Genomic DNA, 20,529 nt, shown 5'->3' on the forward strand with positions numbered 1-20,529 from the left:
CTGGGGTCCCTGAGCAATGCTGGACCCCATTAGATTCAGACACTTGGCAGGCCACACAGACAGCAGACAGGGACCCACTACCCTGGGGCAGGCACAGCAACTTTCGCAGACTTCACAGGTGCCAAAAGTCACCACCTAGTGTCCCAACCCTGACTACTGAAGCCAGATGTCTAGACAGTACCTAAAGGGACTTAAGGCTCAGAGTCAGATGGAGTCAGTCTAGGAGGACTTCCTGGAGGAGGTTAGTGCTGCACTGACATAGGCAGTGCAGACGCAAGGCTTGGGGGTAGAAGAGGGCAGGTTTGGGGCGCTGGGGGGCGTGGGGGGAGTGACTCCATTGGCGTTCGTGGACAGCAGGGACACCACCGGAGACCCGTGTGCCTCGGGGGAGGTTTGCCCCAGCTAGGCCCTGGGGGCCGGTGGTTTCTGGTCAGAGGAGCGAGATTGCTTACCAGGGGTGTCCCAGCTTTGGGCATCTCTGGGCCACACGGAAGAAGAAGAGTTGTCTCGGGCCACACATTGAATACGCTGCGACACATCATCACGAAAACATCTCGTCGTGTTTTAAGTACGGCCCACAGGCGTGGGTTGGACACCCCCGGCTTAGTGGTGACTGAGTGGTGCCATGATCTGGGGGAGCCTCGGGCACCACCCTCCCCCAGGTCCCAGGTCTGTTCACCCCCACACACCGGAGAACTGAACACCAGGGACACAGCCTCCCTCCACTGACCCCTCCCCTCTTCCTGCCCCATTCCAGGTGGCTCCGCCCCCACTCCAGGTGTTCTGGGGGGGTTTTACTACATGCCCCTCAGGCCCTAGGTTAGCAGATGTGGAGCAGAGGGGCAGGCAGGGGCAGGGGCTGGGGCATCCCAGGGGGGTTAGGGCCTCTGGCCCCCTCCTCTTCCCCACCCCACCCCAGCCCAGCCCGGAGCTCCAGAAACTTCCGACGCCCCAGAGTCAGCGCTGGCCTCCCCTTCAGAGACCCCTCTGCTCCCCACGAGGGCGGAGGGGCTGCGGACAGGACCCTCCCTCACGGGTGAGTGATGCAAAGAGGGGTAAGTCTTGGCCTCACACCATGTGGCTCTTTAGAAGAAGAGCGTTGACTCCCCATGGGCCGTGTTGCGGGCCCTGACCACACAGCCGTCCGACAGCGGCTGCCCCCACCGCCAAGTTGCAGCTGCGCCTGTCCTAGGCCCCAGTCTGCGCTTCTCACCTTCGACCCCGTGGGTCCCTCTCAGCCCTCACTCCCTTCACAGCTCCTGTGCTACCCCAGCCCCCTCCAAAGGGGACAGTGGAGTCAGGAAGGGCCTCCCCACCCCCTGTCATCTCAGAACTTCCAGAAGGAGCTAATTTCTTAAAGGAGATGCAGGGAGGGCATAGAGCTGGGGAGGGAAGAGAGCTTTGCGAGGGAGCGGTGGTGACCTCTGCCCCATGGGCAGCCAGGACCCCTCAAGGCTCAGTGCCCTGGCAACCACGCACCCAGAGCAGCTCACCCTCAGGTGCATGGGCCCCATCCAAGCCCACAGAGCCCAGCCCAGGCCTGGCCTCACTGACAGGCAGATGTGGGAAGGAATGGACTCCAGGCCCCAAAGCAAGTTCCTGGGCTGCTGAGATAGGTCACCTAGCAGAAGGAGTGACCTCCGAGCCTCCTGGGTGAAGAGGTCACAGAGACCCCTGAAGGGGTCACCCCATTTCACAGGGAAGGTGCACATTTGCAGGCCTGGCCTGGGGTCTGCTTGCTGGGAGACCCTGGGCGGTCACTCCCCCTCTGCTGCCGGTGTCCTCCCCTGAAGGAGGGGCGGTCAGACGGGGTGACCACCCACGCCCTCCAGCTCCTGAAGCCGAGGTCCTGCGGTCTGGGGCAGGCCACCTCCTCCCACGCAGCCTCACCGGTGGCCAGAGTGGGAGCCCGCACGCTGGCCGCCTTTTCTGGCTGCTGTGTGAATTTCCACACCCAGCCGGTGGCTGGCAGACACCTGGGCCTCCAAGGCTCATAAACGGGTGGAAAATTACTCATGGACTCGACAAAGATCACACTTTCCCGGCCCCTGACCAGTCGGCTCTCCCTGGGATGGCGGTGGGCCTGGCGAAGGGGTGCGGCCGGCGGAAGGGGCTGCAGACCTGTGGGCGCTGTCCTCACCCCGCGCTGGCTGTGGTCCTAGCCTCCTCTCACCTCCGCTGTAAGGTGGCAGAGCGACAGAATTCTGAAAAGATGCCATCGCCCCGAGACAATGCCCAGTCGATCCAGGGGTGGCAGTCAAGCCTGTCTTCCTGCCCCCAGGCCATGAGGAGTGTGAGGCTCTAAAGGACTTCAGAAGAAAGAACCCTGGCTCCCTCCCTATGGGTGCAGACAGGTGGGAGGTTCTTTCTCCCCAGAGTCTAACCTGGGCGTCTCCAGCTGCATCCCCAGGAGGCCACAGGCATCTCACAGCCCCTAGGCTAGTCTGCAACCAAACCAACCCAAACCTTACCACCCTCCCGTGTCTGCAGTTGATGGTGGGAAAGCGGGTTGCAGCCTGAGGCCCTTGCCTCTGTCCCCTCCCATGGGGGAGCGGCCATCCCATTTCCTGGCTCTGCCTGGGACCCATGTGCCCTCTAAACAACACCTGAGTTATCAGCTCCACAGCCCCTCCTGTGCGGGAGCTCCAGCCTCTCAAAGATCTCTCAGGCCCAGGCCTGCAGGAGCTCTGGGGAATCGGGGAACTCAGGGGGCTGGGGGACCCACAAGTAGCTGGGCTGAGGCCTTCCCGGCAGGGTGCAGTACCACGCCGCTCCTGGGTGGCCCACCTGGGCCAACTCCATCCCACACCAGCATTTACGGCAGGAAGAATGGCCCCAGGACCCCAGGGCCCAGCCCACCATGGACACGCTGCTAGTAGCTACAGCAGCCAAATTACCCGTGTTCAGACCTCCATCCCACGCAGGGGCCACCGCGCGCCCACCCACCTCGGAGCGGCCTCTACCCCAGACACATGTAGCAATCAACTCCCGGAACCTCGGGGATCCAAATGCAGCAGCATGTAATCACAGAGCCCAAAATAGCCACGCCAGGGAGCCATCTGCCACCTCGCGCGTCCCCAGGGACCTTCGGCCAGGCCCCACCGCATGGTGGGGCCTCAGGGCCCTCGCCGGCTGGTAGGCGGGCTGAGCAGAGCTGATGGTACTCACTGGACCCCAGGAGCCGCCTGGGGGCCTTCTCCACGGCAGATGGGGCATCTCCAGCATGGAGCCTTGGACCAGAGCTGCCCAGACTCAGAGTCTTGCTGCTTGTTCCCTTGTCCCTCCACGGCCCCTCCCTCATCCCAGTGCCCCGAAGGTCGGCAAAGTGCCTCCTCCAGAATTCCCTGAGCCCACGGGGCTGCTGGAAGGTTTTTGTCAGGAGGCTGTGAGCGGGGTGCGGGTCCCCAGCAGGGCTCTGTGCTTGGCCTCAGGAGGCCCCTCTGGGCTCTGCCCCTGGCTCCGTCTCTGACCCACTGGGCGTCCTGAGCAGGGCGCCGCCCTCCAGGTCTGCGCAAGGTGGGCTGTTGCAGCTGGTGCTGTTCTCACAGTGGGAAGACAGACCGGCCGCTTCTGGTGGGCAGCTCCCGAATCGCCCTTCACAGGGAGACACTCACTGGGCACAGCCAGCCTCACGCCCTCACGCAGGGAGTCTTTGGGGGCTCCCATCAAGGCCGGGGGCTAGAGATCAATGCAGGCGCCTCCCGCTCCCCAGACGACCCACACCGTCCCCTCACGTTTGCACCCCTCCTAAAATTCACATTTACAGTCTACCCCGTGTGGCGGAACTAGGGTTGGAAGAGGTCACGAGGGGGCCTCCTGGGGCGTCAGTGCCCTTGCGAGTCGGGAAGAGCTTGCTTCCCGGCCCTGCTCCCGTCCACGCGAGGGCCAGCGAGGAGTGGCCGTCTGTACCCCGGCACGGGGCCTCTCCAGAGCTCTAGCCCCGGACTGTTAGGAATGAGCTTCAGTTGCTCACAGACTGCTCCTATCGGAGACTGAGTGTGGCCAGCAGTCCTGAGTGACCCGGGGACAGTGCCCGTACCCCCTCGGGAAGCTCTCATGTCCATTCGCACGATGTCCTCCGGGGATGCCTGGCTGCCATTGGAGACCGGGACCCTGGCCTCAGGGAGGGGAGGTGACTTGCCTGGAGCCTCATCGTGCTCGTGACAGCCAGCCTGGGATCCAGGTGCCTGGACCCTGGCACCTGTGTCTTCAAGGACACACTGCAAGCGAGAGTGGCAGCCGGAGCTCAGGCACAGCCAGCCACGTGGCCTGGGCAACGTCTCTGGGCTCTAGCCCCTTCACCTGTACGGCTTTTGGGACTCAATGAGATGTGTAAGTGCTTAGCGTTTCGAAGTGTGATGAGCGGGAGCCATTGCCCCCCGCCGCCCCCGCCCCCAGCCCCACTCCCACGCACTCTGCTCCAAAGCCCTGCCCCAGGGAGGCTGGTTTGGGCTGAGAGGCCATGCTGGCCGGACCACCGGCACCCTCCTGGATCTCCGCTCGGCTCAGTGGCAGCGGGTCCCTGTGGCTGCCCTTTGCAGTCAGGCATGGCTCCCAGGGGGGTGAGCCACACTGGGCTGTGTTTCTGTCCCCTCCCCTTTAGTCCCGCCACTGTGTTTTTCCAATCCTCCAGGCCCCGCCCCGCCCCGCCCCGAGGCCTTTCTGAGCTGTTTTCCTGCTTTTCCATGGACCCCCGGCCTGCCTCACCCCCACCGGGTTTCTATTTTCCCCCAGGCTCCCTGGCTTCCTGCAGCTTCTCTTGGCCAGGGCTCAAGCCGGGTATGACATGGCTGTCACTGTCACCCAGTCCCTCCCACCTCAGTGGGGAGGAAGCAAGTGCATCAAGGAGGGGAGTGTGGGCTGGGTGCTGCCCACCCAGGCCCAAGCCGAACATCTGGGTGCTGTGTCCGAGGGGGAACCTGGGCCTCCAGCCCAGCCCCACTTCCCAATCCCCTGACCTGCTTCCTCTTGCCCCAGGATCTGGTTCTAGCCAGTGGGGAGGGGACTACAGGACGGAATACCTGGGGGGCCTGGCTGCTGGGGGTTTACTGAGCGGGACGTGTCCCCTAGGCACCTCCCTGGCTGCTGACTCCCAACAGGAGGGGGGAAATTTCTCCCTGCCAGTGCTTGTGCCAGGGTGGGGGGTGGCACCCAATGCCAGCCACCCACAGTGGCTTCCCCGGCAACGCTGGCATGTAGGACGAGGGCGCAGCCCTGCCTCCCTCCCCCCTAGCGCTGACCTTGGAAGGTCCCTGAGCCTGACAGCAGGGGTGACGATGCTTAACAAGGGTTTGTGGGGATGAACTCAGACAACGAACGAGAAGCGTCCTGGGCAGCGCTCGCCGGGGCAGGGGCAGGGGTCCAAAAACTGTCATTTGCCCTCATGCTGTCCTTTTCGCCTAGTCACCTGAGCTGGTTTTCCTGTCACCATCTCAGACGGAGGGACCTGAGCTCAGTGGGACAGCGCGTCACCCTGAGGTGCCGGCTTCCAAGGGCTTGGGATAAACCCCTCTCAGAACCCTCCAGGCAGGTTATCGCCACCCCACACACACTCTCCCACACACTGATGTCCGGCAGGCAGGGAGACCCACTCTTCAGTGTCCCCGATCATCGGTCGCCGACCACAGGAACCTCAAAGTCAACATGTGCAAGAGGGACGTCAGCACCTCCCTTCCCCCGGGCCCATCCTGCCCACCTTCTGGGAGTCACTACGGCTCTGATGCCACATTCCTACCGACCCTCCCAGGTACCAGGCTCTTGGCCACCATCCTCGATCCACCCAGACGTCAAAGCACCTGGTCTCTCTCAATTGCCACCTGCAGTCAGCACCACTAGCGGCCGTTGTAACACGAGCCAGAAAGGTACGCATTTGACGTAGGTTAACTCACCTCATTCCATCCTACCGAGGCTCCTCCTCCGGTTCACTGATGCAGAAGCAGAAGCCTGGGGATGACCAACCTGCCCGCGGTCTTCCAGGTAGAACGCAATGCGACTCCAGGCCCCACAACCTGGCTTCCCTACACTTTGGAGTTGGCCACTGCACCTGCCTTTCCTTTCACCGGCGTCACGCTCCCGTGGTTCACAGGCCCCTTCGCTGCCCCTGCCTCCAGGCTGCCCTCCATGACTGCCACTAGTCATTGTTCAAAGATGCAGATTTCACCCCACGGCTCTCCTGCCAGAACCCTGCAATGGCTCCCCAGGGTCCAGATCCTCAGTGAGGTCTGCGCCCACCTGTCAGGCGTCCTCTCTTACCAGTTCCAGGTCTCTCTCCACAACTGCCCGTCCCACCTGTCCCCAGTGCCCACAGGCCAGCCCAGCTCCCCAGCCCAGACAATTCCCTAGATGTTATCAGGTTCTTCTCAGCTCTGTGTCCTTGCTTGTGCGGTTCCCTGTGCTGGGCACGCCCTTCCTGGCTGCTTCCCTTCTCAGCTCTTCCTAAGCCATCGGACAGCAGGTGGGTCTTGCCCACCCCCAGGGAAGCCTCACCCATACGTGGGACAGCATGAACCGTGACCAGCTAAATGGACATGATGACCACAGCTGTGTGGACCCCGTTCTGGTCCCTCTCATGTCTGCAGCGTCTGATCTTGGAGACAACCCTGCGAGAGGGGCAGGGGAGACGGCCACCCCCAACTTGAAGGTGGAGAAGATGAGGCACAGAGAGGGTCAGTGATGGAGCGGTCAGGCCAGAGCCAGGACGCGAGCCAGGGCGGCCTGCATCCCCACCCTGGGGCACGAGGCAGCAGGGTGTGCCGGGCACAGGTGGGTGCTGACGGTCTCGTTCACCCACCAGTGGGGCTGCCACTCCCCAGAGCTCAGGGGTCTGCCTGTGGAGCCCACAGAATCCCTCAGCATGCCAAAGCTGATTTGTAACCAAAACCACCTGACCTCACTAGTGTGCCGGAGTCCAGGGGACGCCTGCCTTCTCCCCGGGAAGACTTCTTTGGTATTTTGGACAAAATGGCCAATTCTGCCCCTGCTCTGCAGGTGCCCTAAGCAAATGTGGGGGTCTCCCTTTGGGGGTGGTGGAGGGGGGAGCCAGCACTGGCTTTCCTGGCCTTGGGTCTCCTGACAGGGGCCTTCTCCGGCCTGGTGGAGGAAGAGGAGGAGGCTAGGGACAGAGGCCCAGCCCTTGCTGAGATAGAGGATGGGAAAGGGAGAGAAAGAGGGCTGGCAGGGCCCACTGGGCACCTGGACGGCACAGGGGCGCAGACAAGGGAGCAGGAGGCAGGGTGGGGAGGAAGGCCAGCCATGGGGGTTGGGCACAGCTGACGGCCACTGCCCCACCGCTGGGCCCTGGGTTTGTGGGTCCTGGGGGGAAGCCGCCTTTTCCGCCCCGGGAGGGTCAGGATGGTCTGACCCACCCCCAGGGGCTGGGGCCAGGGCAGGGGCCAGAGCTGAGAGACCTTTGCTCTGACACTCGGCGAGTCAACCGTGGCTCGGTTCCCCCACGGATAAACCTTATGCCCAGTCTCCCAACTTCCGTTTCCCCCAGGTACCTATACCCTGTTCCATCAGATACAGATGGACCTACGGGCTTTGGCGGGCGCGTATCAGGCCCGGGATGTGGGCGCAGACCAGCACCCCGCCAGGGCGGCAGGCTGCACCTGTTGGGCTCGGCCCTCACAAGGTCCTGTGTCCACGGTGCCCCTACTGGGCAAGAGAGGAACTGCAGGGATGCCTGGAGGGTGGCTGTGTCATGGGTGGCCGGTGTGTCCCCAACGCAGTCCCACCCGAGCGGGGGAAGTGGGTGTCTGGGCCACCCCGCCCCAGAGCCCTGGGGGCTGGAGCAGCCTACGTGGAGGAGACAGCCTCTTCCTGACACTTCTGGGGGGTGGCTGAGTCCGCTCCCACCCCAGACTCCGGGGCAGAACGCCAGACGCCCCAGGACGGCTGCCCTGGTGGCCCCACCTAGGGAGGTCCTGTTCCCACAGTCCTGGGCGGGGCCCGGAGCCTCCCTTCCCCGGATGCACCCTCAAGTCGACACACACCCTCTGACAACAGCAGAACCCCGACACAGCGAAGCCGGGAACACTGGCTGTCTGAACGTGGGGGACAAGGGGGGTGCAGAGGAGGGGGCGGGCAGGCCCGGCTGGGACTCACAGAGACTGCAGGCTCGGCAGCTGCCACAGCGCCTCGGCGGGGATGCCTCCCAGCTGGTTGTTCTGCAGCATCCTGTGAGGAGAGGAGGGGCTTGGAGGACCCATGGCATGCGGAGCTGGGGCGCCTCCCTGCACCCCACCCCAAGGAGGTCCCTCCCTGTCACCCCAGCTTCAGAGGCCCGAGGGAGTCCTGGCCCAGCCCGGCCTGTGTGCAGGGGCGTCAGAGGCTGTGTGGGGGCCATGGAAGGATGAGGCAGAGCCAAAGAGGAGGAAGGGAAAGAAGCAAAGAGATGCGTGGGCAGCAGTGAGGTCAGAAGATGCGCCAGCCATGGCTGCTGTGGCTCAGTGGACTGAGCACCAGCCTGAGAACCAATGGGTTGCCAGTTGCTGGTTCGATTCCTAGTCAGGGCACATGCCTGGGTTGCAGACCATGTCCCCAGTTGGGGGCGTGAGACAGGCAACCACACATTGCTGTTTCTCTCCCTCTCTTTCTCCTTCTTTTCCCCTCTCTAAAAATAAATAAATACAATCTTTAAAAAAAAAAGTTAAGAAGAAGATGCGCCTCTTGCCCCAAATCACTCGGCTCACAGCCTTGGAGAAAGCAGCCCATTCCCCAATCTTTAAGTTTTAGTACCAGGAACAGCAGACAGTGCCGGGCGCCGTCCTAGAACTTGACCTGGAGTAGCTCACACTTACCGGGAGGGTTTGGGCCTAGAGAACAGCCAGCCGGGACCGCCCGTGGCCTGTGTCGCGCCAGCAGACACAGTGAGGACAAGGGGCTCCTGCATCCCTGTCCTCCCGTATCCCTGAACTCCCAGCGCTGCTACAGCAATGAGAGAAAGCTGGGCTCCCAGAGGTGGGGAGGACGAGAGGAGCTCCTTGGAGGAGGGGAGGGACAGGGCCCAGCTGGGGAGGGCAGGCAGCTGTGGGCCTCCGAGCCCGGCTCCGCAAGGCCTGGTGGGGCCTTTCCAAGGACAATTTTGCTTCATGGGAGGAATTTAAACCTGTGCCTCTAGGGGCCTCCTGAACACAGGGCGGCTGCACTGCAGGCCTGGGAGTCAGGCAGCTGCAGAGTCCCAGCTGTGTGGCCGTGTGCAAGCGGCTGACACTCCTGGTCCGAGAGCTGGGACAAGGACAATGCCCTCGCCCGCCAGCACACTGCAGCAGTGGAGAAGGCCGCAACTCGTGAGCCGGCATTGTGGGTCGGCATCGATGTCTGGCCGCCCTCTAGCTCAGCTTCGAGCCCCTCGGCTTCCACAGGGAGAAACCTCACTCGGTTGTCACACTCGGTGACCCAGCACGTCTCCTGCCCTCCGTGCTTCTGTCCTTCCACCTTGCTGACCTGGTACGTGTCAAGGGTGGGGACATCCTCACATGGTACCTCAGGGCTGCCTGGGCCTCCCTGAGGCCTCAGGATGCTTGGGGCAAGAGGACAGATGTGATGGCTGGGCCCGTAGGGAGGGGACAGCTACCCACCCCCTAGGGCCCCCTCCCCAGGCCCCAGAGGGAGTCACTCGCAGCAGACGCCTCACCTCCTCTGAACCCTGCCCTTCCCTCTGCAAATCCCAGATCTACAAAGTCCCTCGGGTCCCTGATCTGTCCCTCCCCACACAGCTGCTGCAGCGGCCACCGTGTCGGGCCACCAGAAAGCCTGTCCTCGCCTGGAGTCAAGCCCCCTCAGCCAGCGACTCTGCAGCTGCGCCGCAAGAATCTGAAAGCAACACCTGACTGTCTGGTCAGGGGCACTGACCTCTCTTCCTGGAGACGGTCAAATGCAAATGACAGCAGCCAGCAGAGCCACACTGTCCAGTGTGATGAATCACAACTACACAGATGTTTTGTCGGATAGGTAAAAAGTACGTTTTGGGGTGTGCCGTAAAATTTCAGTCGTTAGCTTATGTGCCGTGAGATGGCAAAGCCTGGATCCGCTGCCACACACGAAGGGTCAGCCTGGCCGCTGGCCCTGGCTCAGACCCTGCGTCCCCGGCTGGCACGCCTTCCAGAGACTCGAGGTGTAAAGATGGAAGGACCTTCACACAAACTGTCCCACCATTTCCCACATGGGGAGACGGAGGCTTGGAGAGGGGAGGTGACTCGGCCCAGGTCCCAGAGCAAACGAACGGCAGAAGCAGGACCAGGGCCCAGTCCTGCCTCCCGGGCAGGTGCTACTGTGACTGCAGGTCCCACCTGCGGAGGGGCGGCCGGCACCCCTGGGCTCTCAGCCCTGGCTGCACGGTACAGTCACCTGGGAAGATTTCAAACCCCGGTGTCTTGGCCTCACCCTACAGACCGAGAGCCAGACACAGAGCGGACTGTCTCCTGGTGCAGAGAGGTTATTATGCCGATGAGGGACTTTGCTGCTCGATTTTCCTGCGGGTCTGACATGGGCCAGCCCAGCAGCCAGAGGGCCCGGCGTCGGACACCAGAGGTGCTCCCTGCCCAGACGCCGACAGGGCCCCGGCTGGGCCCCTGAGCAGGCACCACTCCGAGATCTCCCAGCCCATCTCTAACATGGAGAGGCTCACAAGCCGGGAGCTGACACAGGGCTGGGGGCCGGGGGTCTCCCAGGACGGGCCCCGCGGCAGTCATGGGCACAGCGGGCACGTGCCGTCCTGGGCCTCCCGACTGGGCTGAGCCGAGGGCTCTGTTTGCAGAGAGGGGCGGGGGTCTGGCTTTGATTCACTGCCTAATGCAGGCGAAGAAGAAAGCGGAGGCTCGGCTAAGCCGGAGTCTTCAGAAAGCCCAGCACGCAGCCCGCTCTCATCCGGCTGCAGGTCTGAGCCTGTACTGGGCACAGATACACCACCAAGCAGGCCACCTCCCTCACACCGGGCTTCGAGGCGATGGGGGCGGGACAGATCCAGGGCAGAGGGACAGAGGGCCGGGGCTGCATGGAGAGGAGGAGACAGAGGCTGGGTGGAGGCGGTGCCCAGGGCAGAGCAGAGGGTCAGGGGAGGCCAGGGGCCAAGGAGCCCTGGCCAAGGCGCAGAGTCAGGCGCAGAGGGAGGCTGAGGGCAGAGGCTCCAGAAAAGAGTACAGGGACGATCTGGGCAGGGGACTGGGACTGCCAGCCAGCTGGAGACCGGAAGCTGTTGGCCAAGGACCCCTGCCAGCCCAAACAACTTCGAGCGAATTAGACACACATATTCCTTCCTTCCGTAGCCCACGCCAGACACAGGGCTAAGTCTTGGCGCCTGGTACCGTGTGGCCAGGTGGTCTCGTGCAGGAACAGCCCTCCCAGGTCGGGCGTGGGGGCAGAAGGACCCGGGAACCACTGGCCCAGCACAGAAGCTCCAAAGCTCCAGGACCAGCCCCCACAATGCTCGTCCCCCGCCAAACCAGTGGCTGTGGGAGACACCCTGCCAAGGAGACTCTGCTGCCCCCTCAGACCCTGTGTACCCGACCCCACTCCCCGCACCGCACTCGCCACCAGCCCTGAGTGGGGCCGAGTGGGAGGGAACTGGCTGGAACAAGGGGAGCCAGCGACAGTGCCTCTGATGTCCACTGGCTCAGTGGTGAGAGGGGACTCCAGCTGTCACTTTCCCTTTGGCTTCAAGGGCAAGTGCCAGGAGCTGGGACTAAGAAGCCTGACACCTAAGGGAGGGTCAGGTTCGCACTGGGAGGGGGACTCAGCACGGCAGCCACAGAGACCGGGGTGGGGGCTTGCGAGGACGCTGGCCGAGGACCACCTGTGGATGCTTCCCCTGCAGACAGCTGTCCCGCCCTGGCTGAGTCTCGGGGACAGCGCTTGGGTGGGTCCTGGCCAGCCCCACAAAGACCCACACTCAGGGTCATCACTCGCATCACGAAACAGGACTGCTCGCTTCCCGGGGAGACACGTGGCCACAAGCCATCACGTCTGACACAGACAAAGCCACAGACGCACAGACGGAGGCAGCGCTGCAGATAGGAAGTGCCGATAAGGGAGTGACAGGCAGAGGCGACGGGCATTGACAGGGCGAGGCCTCCCCGGGCCCGGTTCCCCCAGCCAGGCCTGGGGCCGGCCGGCGGGTGGGGAGGCCGTGCACTCACAACACTCACAGGATCTTGAGGCTGTGCAGGCCGGAGAACGCTCCTCCCGGGACGTGTGAGAGCCGGTTCCCCGAGAGACGCCTGCAAACCAGAGCAGGGGCCGGTGACGGGGCCGGGCACCCGCGGAGGGGACCCGTTAGCTTGGGGGGCTGCAAAGGGGACATGGGGCTGACTCCCACTCTCCGAGGGTGACGATATCTACCCTGCTTCACTCTCCCCATCTCCCTGTGGGGTGCCTGTTGTCACCTTGACTCTCAGGGGGGTAACGGCGGTTCACAGGGGTCCAGCCCTGCCCTCGGGTCACAGGGCTCCCAGGGCCTGGGTGACATCCACTCCACGGCCACCTCCTTTGGGAACGGGCCTCGCTGCCCCCCAAAGGCCCCACCCTGAGGGCAGCAGGTGGGTCCCTCTCTTGTCTCCCCAGGACACCTTCATCCGCCTGTCACACAGAGGCCCCGCTGTGGCCCTCGGGGTGAGTGGGATGCTAAGTCCAGCAGGGGCTGGCCACGCATACTCTTGGGGAGACCTGTCAGGGGCGGGGTGGGGCAGATATGGAACTGTGAATGTGTGCAGAGAACCCCGTGGCGCCCCAAGGATCTCTGCCGGTGAAGAAACAGACTGAGCAGGACGGGGAGCTGGGAAAAGGTGGTGTTGCAGGGTGGACAGACCGGGCACCGCCCTGTGCGGGTCACTTATTCACAGTGCCCAGTGGAGGGAAAGACAGACTCGCCAGGTCGGAGGGGAAACCTGCCCGGACACTGGAGGGGCCCAGGGGTGGTGACCAGGACTGGCCTCGAGGAGCCAGGCCAGCCAGGTAGGCTCGGGGGCTGGTGAGACGCGCCCCGAGAGTGTGCAGAGAACCCTGAAAGGGGCAGGGGTCTGCCAGCTGGGAGGCTGGAATGATGCCTGGAAGTGAGGGGCTGTCTAGGGCAACAGGAGTGGGAAGAGAGGAAAAGGAGGGAGAAACCCCCCAGAAAAAGCCGCCAGGACTTGGGAGCGGCCAGTGCTGGACCTGTGGGGTGACCTCCCAGGTGAGGGGCAGATGTTCACAGAAAGGGGGGTTGGCCACCACGAGGAGCTGGCCTCAGGGAGGAAACAAACTTGAGTTTGGAGTTTCTGTACCACGTGGCCCCTCATGGCCACCCTTGGGCTCCCACCTGGGCCAGGTGTCAGCAAACACCGGTCCGTCAAGAACAGCTGCCCAGCCCCTTGTTCTGAAGGGGTGCCCGGTCCCAAGAGTGGGTCAGCTGTCCGAGGTGGCCCCCGCCCCGCCCCCGGGGGCGGCGTCTACTCACAGCTCCTCCAGGAAGCGCAGGTGGTGGAAGCTGCCGGGCTGCAGCTCCGTGAGGTTGTTCATGCTCAGGTCTCTGTGTGGGGAGAAGGCGGGGTCGTGAGCGACCACAGTGTCCCCCTACCCGGCCCCAGAGCTCCCGAACGCCGAAGCTGGCCTATGGCCGCAGTGACCCTGAGTGGCCGCTGGCCAAGTCAGGCCTCCCGGGGCCAGGTGGGCGTTGTCTCCCTGGTCTATGCCACCCCCTCGGCCTTCTGCCTGCATGGGCCCAGGCACTGGCTCCAGCTAGGGCTCTGAAGGACGCTGACCTCCCTGCATGGGAGGGACCCACAGAGGGACCCACAGAGGGACCCACAGAGCTCCAGGGCAGGAGGCAAGGGGCCACCTGCTGCACACAGGCCCTCTCTGTACCAGTGGGGAAACTGAGGCACGGAGCTCCCTGCTGTCCCGGCCTCCAGTTTCCATGCACAGTGTGACCGTCCTTCTAGCCCAGAGCTGGGGCTGGCGCTGCCCTCCAAGGCCCCGGCCAGTCACGGTCCGGTTGGCTGCCCCCTCAGGGTCCACCCGGAGGAGGCTGCGGGCTCTGGGCACATCACAGAAGGTGCCCGGTCCCCGAGGGGCGGGGCCGACACCCTGCCCCTCCCAGGTTACCTGTGAGCCCAAGTCGGTTTCTGTGCCACACCTGTGAGGGGCGAGACACACGAAACCCTCCTGCTGGTAACAGCCTACACTGACCAGCCTGGCTGACCCTTACCTGATGAACGCGCCAGGGCCGCCCCCACCCAGGCTGGGCCATTGTTGCCCCCATTTCACACTCAAGGGGACAAAGAGGAAAGAGCTGTGAGCGTTGCCAGCTGAGACCCTGGACCCAATCTCTCCTGCTCCTGCCTGTCCAGCCTCAGGCAGGGAGCCACTGGGACCCTCGGTCTCTTCATCCACAAGGGCAGGATGAAGGGAACTCAAGCACTCAGGTCCTCGGAGGGATGTGATGAGCCCCTGCTTGCAGGCGGCCTAACAAACGGCATTTCAGTTCTTCCTCCCGCCTGTTCCTCAGGGCCGTGGACAAGCGTCCCAGCCCAGCAGGCCTGGGAGGGTGGGGAGGGGCAGGGGCCTCAGTTGCTCGGTGGTCCTGCCGGAGTTAGCATTTTATTTTCCCCGTTTGTGCCTGGTGAGCGGTGGGGTCTCAGACCACATGCATGTGTCCGACACACGGGCCCCCTCTTGTCCACTGCAGCAGGGCCTTCTGGCCACTGCCAGCCCCTCTCTGGGGGCCCAAGGCTCCTTCCCCCCCAACTGCGGGGCCTCCCTCCCCCTGAGAGACGCATGTGCCAGATGTGACCGCTCAGCACGGCAGGCTGGAGATGGCGGGACGCGCAGGACCCCAGTTCCAATCCACACAAGACCATTCACTCTCAAACGTCTCATCTCTGATGAAGCTGGCCTCGGACCGCAGCTCCGGGCCTGGCATGCGGAGCCGGGCTGCTTCTGGCCCTGGGTGTCCCCTGCTGCCGGTGCAGACTGGCCCCCTCAAAGGAGGGGCCACTGGTGTGTCGGTGGCCACCCTTTCGCAGCAGCGCCCACAGAGGTCACCGATGGATTTTAAGCTGGAGTTGGGTCCTCAGGGTGCTCTCCCGCCCCGCCAGTCTGGGTTCTGGTGGAGTGTGGAGATGCAGGCACCCCAGGCAGAGCCCGGACGCGGTGGCCCAGGGAAGCCGGTGCCTCAGCCCCTGGGTGTGCTGGGACCTCCCCGAGTGTCAGCCTGGCTCGTCCTGCGCCAGGCAGGGAGCTGCAAACTGATTACCTCCGAGTGTTTACCCCCAGCATTTCTGAACGTGCCTCCACAGGAGTCCGAGGACAGCGCGGGGCCTGTGACTCAGGACTCATCACTCAGCCGTCCCTCCGGGGCCCGCTCCTCAGAGCTCTGATGTGGCTCCAAGACCCCCACCCCCACGAGCGGCCTCATTGTTCTCCCCTGGGGGGTGGGGGCCCTGCCCAGCCCGCCCCCACATCCTGCCCAAGACAACACAGCCCAGCTGCGGGCTCAGTGTAAGGGGGTGGATTTCAGAGGTTCGGGGGCGGGGCGGGGGGAGCCCCACTCAGGCCTAGCCCTGTCACAGAAGGCAAAGGGGTGAGGCTGGTGCCAAGGAGAGGGGGGAGGGGGAACTGAGAGCCCAGACAGGGAGGTGGGAGGCTTCCCCTGAGAGCCTCCAGGCTGACACTGGGGGCCCGGGGAGGCTAAGGGCCCCACTGGCTCTTCTGTGGCGGGGTCTGCTGTGGGGGGGGTGTGCCGGGGCAGGCTCAGGGGGGCATCCTGGAAGGTGGGCTGTCCATGTGCGGCAGAGAACACAGCTCAGACCCGCAGGCCCGGCCTGACCCCTGGGCACCCGGGCTTGGCAGCGCGGACGGGGGCGTGTTTATAAGGGGCCACGTGTGGGGACACACCAGCTCCCAGATGGCTTGTCCTGTGGGTACGGGGCATGTGCGTGTCACATCACGTCACACACGTGTGCACCTGTGCATGTGCGTGTGCGAGAGCCGGCCTGGTAGAAGTCACGAGCTCTCTCGAAGCATCTGCTCGTCATGAAAGGACTTGCACGGGCTCGGCGGGGTCTCATCGGGAAGCCTAGTGTGCCGCGACCTTCTCTCCGCCTCAGTTTACCCCCCGTCTGTCTCCGGGAAGGAGCGCCGGTCACTCGGGGACACCGCCTCCGGGCCCAGCTTGTGGCTGAACTGGAGCCGACACCGGGCTGCACTCTGGTCCGTCACTGTCACCCCGAGACTCTAGGAGCGCACACACATGCACACACATGTACACACATGTACGTGCTCACGCGTGTGTGCACACACACACGGAGGCCCTTGCTCCTCGGCTCCAACCTCTGCTGCGTTTGGGCTGTTCCTGACTTTCTGACGACAGGCGCATTCCCACTGCAAACGCTTCTCTCCGGCCTTGGCAGGCCCTGCAAGGGTGGGCGGCAGCCCCCTCCAGAAGCCCTGGGGCCTCAGGGGGACACAGCTGTGGGGGAGGGCCGGGCGAGGCTGGCAGGAGAGGGGGGGGGGGGGAAGAGCCGTGGCCCTGGGCACGGGAAGTGGGAATGCTGGCTGCACGTCAGGAAAATGTTCTCAGAGCTTCACCCTGTGAGGTGACTGGACCACCCAGGCGGCTGGGTGAGGCGGTGTCGCCATGGAGACCAGGAGCAGGTGTGATGAGAGGGGGCTGCTGGGGGGCGGGGCGCAGGAACTGAGGGGTGGGGAAGGGGAGGCTGCCCCCACAGCGACCTGGCTGGTCACCAGGGCCGTGGGGAGCTGTTCCGGTGGGTTCCACAGGGATTGTCCCCACCCGGCTGCAGCAGAGGCCCGGGGCGCCAGCCCCTCTGGGCTCCGGTGGCCGTCTCTACAGCCAGGGCAGTCAGAAAGACTGGGAGGTGGGCCCCTATCCCCAGCATGGCTCTGCCCCAGGTCACCGCCAAGAGACCTTTCCCAGGCAGAGCTGTGCAGTGTCCCTCGTGCCCACACTGCTGTGTGCACGCTCCCTCGGGGATGGTGACGGAGCTCCCGCCACGTGCCACCCCGGTCACGCCACCTGACACCTCCCAGCCTCTGCTTTCCAGCCTGTGACACGGGGTGAAAACAGCACCTCCTCACCGGGTCACAGTGGGAGTCATCTGAGCCGGTAGCAAACCCAGCAGTGCTCAGGGAGATGCCTTGGTGTTCACTGGACCACGACGGCCCGTGTCGAATGATGCGAGTGACCGTGACCTTCTTCAAGGCGAGGACCTACCCAGTCCCCATCCTGTCCGACCCCTGCCCCTGACATCCATGAACGCCCTGCAGTCGCAGCCCTGCCTTCCTGCCACGGGGGAGGCGGCTCAGCGGCCCCAGGGAGCAGGGCAGGCCGGCTCGGCGAGAGCCCGGCAGGGCTGAGGGGACGGGGAGGCCGGGAGGGGAAGGTGTCAGAGCCAGCCGCTTCCATAACTGAGTGCGGTGTGGACGGCACTGGAGAGACCCCCTCACCCAGGGACAGAGCGACCTTCCCGTGCGGACACCCCACTCGCCTGGTAGCAACCTGGGTGCAGGTCGTGCCTCCCCCTGCGGTGCCCGTCGGCGCAGCCCTGCGTGGAAGGTGCCCTCCTCTGGCCACACGCCCTCAGCAAGGGGCAGGTCAGAGACGGGCACAGTCCCCTAAGGCCACCGGCACTGGGGTGGCAGAGAAGGTGTGGGGTCGGTTCCCCTGGACCAGGCAAGGCCCCCTCCCCCCACGCTGACCTCCGCCCCTCAGCCCCTCCTGAGCAGAGCTGCCTGCTCTTTGGCTCCAGACAGCCTGCTGGCGCTAAGTCCTCTTGGGTTGCCGCAGTTTTCACCAGTGTCTGAGCCGGAGAGCCCTCTGTCTCCACGCACACAGCCGTGCAACACGCTCTCCTGGGCTTTGCACAAAGTGCGGCAGGGGAGTGGTGCCGTTTTTAATTCTCAACATACATACACATCTACTGATTCCAGAGAAAGGGAGAGGGGAGAGAGAGAAATACTGATCAGTGGCCTCCTGCACACTCCCCAGCCGTGGATCGAACCCACAACCCAGGCTTGTGCCCTGACTGGGAATCAAACCCACAAACCTTTGCTTCACTGGCTGATGCTCCAACCAACTGAGCCACACAGGTGGGGCCAGAGCTGTGTTGTAACTGAAAGAGCTGAGGCTCGACCTGGTCGTGGCTCGGCTCCCTCGTTTGTGACAAGAAGGTCCCAGCAGCCCTGGCGGGGGACAGGTCATGGGGGGCAGCAAGCCAGACGCTGGAAGGGCAGGCAGGGTGGCCTGGCATCTGGACTGGGGGTCCTTAGTGAGGGGACAGGAGGTCCCTCCAGTTACCGAGCAAAGGCAAGGCTTGTGCGGGTCAGGCTGAACCAGAGGGCTGGGGGCGGGACATCAGGTGAGCCAAGAGCTGAGGGTTGGGGAAGGAGACATTCCTCAAAGCCGGGTGCGCGAGAAGAGAAGGAGGGGGATGTTTTCAGCCCCGGACTGAAGACCACCGGAGTCGGGGACTGTCACCCATGGCATGAAAATGCCCGCCTGGGGGAGGCGGGCGCCCTCTCTGCGTGTGGCTGTGACTCCAGCTGCCCCGTTGGACGTGAGCCCCTTTGGAGAAGGGCTGTGACCTCCCCTTGGGCCAGGGTGCCACTGAGCTCCCCGGGGAGCCAGGGGAGGGGTGCACAGGGCAGGCGGTGGAGTCCCCTTTGTGTGAGACCACAGCACTGAGGTCTGTTTGTTCCGGCTGAAGCTCCCGGTCCTGCTGCCTTTATTCAGCCAGACAAAGGGCCAGGGTGTGTCGGGGGCAAAGACGGAGAAAGGCTCTCTCTCGAAGCCCCCACACCTACATCCCAATAGGAGCTTTTCTCTCAAAGCCTGAATCTGTCCGTCCACCCTGGCCCGCCCTGCCCCACCCGGCACTCACAGGGCACACACCAGGGAGCCCCCGCACCGCCCGCCACCGCCGGGCTGCACTCCGGAGCCCCAGTGCAACAGCCCTTTAAAGGGGGCTGGGAGCAGCGGGCGCGGGAAGTGCAGAGGGCCTCCGAGAGCTGCCTTGGCGGAGGGCAAACACAGAGCTAAAGGCAGCACCAACCCGTCTCACAGATGGGCTCAGCAACATCAAGGTCCTGCCCTGGCTGGTGTGGCTCAGTGGGTGGAGCGCCGGCCTTGGAAGCAAAGGGTCACTGGTTCAATTCCCAGTCAGGGCACATGCCTGGGTTTTGGGCCGGGTCCCCAGTAGGGGGCATGCAAGAGGCAGTCTCACGTTGATGTTTCTCTCCCTCTCTTTCTCCCTCCCTTCTCCTCTCTTTAAAAATAAATAAAAATCTTTTTAAAATTAAAAAAAAAAAGGTTCCTCTGATGCCCGAGCACCAGATGGCGCCCACCCGCTGCTCACCCCTCCGTCCCCCCACTTGACCATTATCTGCTCCTACCAACTGAAAGGGAGATTCGGCCACGCGGAGGTGCCGGCACTCCCGGCCTCACGCGGCGAGAGGCAGAGACCCACTGAACCCCAGCAGCACACTCAAGCCCACAAGCGGCCCAACGCCCGGTCGCCACGGTCCTGCCGGGGGTTAGGGCCCCGCCTGGACGGCCTTGCCTGTCACGCCCACCGGCCCCTGGGTCCTGCTGCCAGGGGCTGCCAAGGACAGCTTTCGCGAGCTCGGCTCCCTCCCGCAAGCCCACCGCCCGTGCACTGCTGCACAGCCCCTCCGCTCCCCCCAGCGCCACAGCCCCGTGCCCCATCCCCAGCACGCTCCTAGGGATCCTCCCTTGTCCTGCCACCTCCATCCTTCCCTCTGGGTGGTACCCCAACAACCTGCCCTGGTCCCAACTCCCCGCCTGCTTGCTTGCTTGTGGGGCTGTGGACGGACAAGGTCCAAGGTCTAGAATGACCTCCCCGCCCAACAGGGAGTCCCTGCCACCCTCCAGTCTCGGCCTGTCCTGTGCAGCTGGGCCAGGGCCTTTGTCTGGGTGCTGCCGTGGGTCCTGGTCCGGGCATCCAAGGGCCAGCGTGCAGCCCGGCCCCACCCCTGAGCAGCTGCCTTCTCTCCAGGCCTCAGTTTCTGCATCTAGAAAATGTTATATAACGTTCCTTGGGAGGGACCGGTCGTGAGGGCTACAAGGGGGCCCTAGTATATGAGGGGCCCATGGTACCCACCGGGTGGTCCCCACCCCTCTTACCCCCTCCCCTCCCCTCCCCTCCCGGCGCTCAGCCCCCAGAGCCCTGCCACAGGGTCACACGGGGTGGGGGGTGTTGAGGGGAGGGCATCTGGGGTCAGCCCTGCCCTTGGGAGGTTCAGCTGCCACTCCTCGCTCCACGGGCACCTCCTCCTGAATGCCACCTGCCCAGCCCAGATCTTCTGGTCCTTTGATCTTCTGGTATCTGGCCCGGTCCCTTAGCCAAAGGCATTCTGTCTCCCTGGCCTCCTCCAAGGAAAGGCAAAGGTCTGGGCTCCCCGCCCCCAGCTCCTGCCTCCTGCCGTTCCTCCCCCTCCCTGTTTGTTTGGCGCCCTGATGGCCACAGAGGCAGCCCCCTTGGCAGCAGCCGGCAGCCTCTGGGGGACAGAGGCCATGGG

At 64.1% G+C, this 20,529-nt stretch overlaps 1 protein-coding gene across 1 annotated transcript in view; it reads right to left on the reverse strand.

Annotated features, from left to right (window-relative positions):
- The window catches only part of LGR6 (leucine rich repeat containing G protein-coupled receptor 6), a 64,742-nt gene that overhangs the window by 32,334 nt on the left and 11,879 nt on the right, over positions 1-20,529 (reverse strand). Inside the window, 3 exon segments of the mRNA XM_053912855.1 lie at positions 8,104-8,175; positions 12,144-12,215; positions 13,430-13,501. Coding sequence (XP_053768830.1) covers positions 8,104-8,175; positions 12,144-12,215; positions 13,430-13,501 — 216 coding nt within the window.

Source organism: Desmodus rotundus, chromosome 10 (assembly GCF_022682495.2).
Source record: "Desmodus rotundus isolate HL8 chromosome 10, HLdesRot8A.1, whole genome shotgun sequence".
Lineage (NCBI taxonomy): Eukaryota > Metazoa > Chordata > Mammalia > Chiroptera > Phyllostomidae > Desmodus > Desmodus rotundus.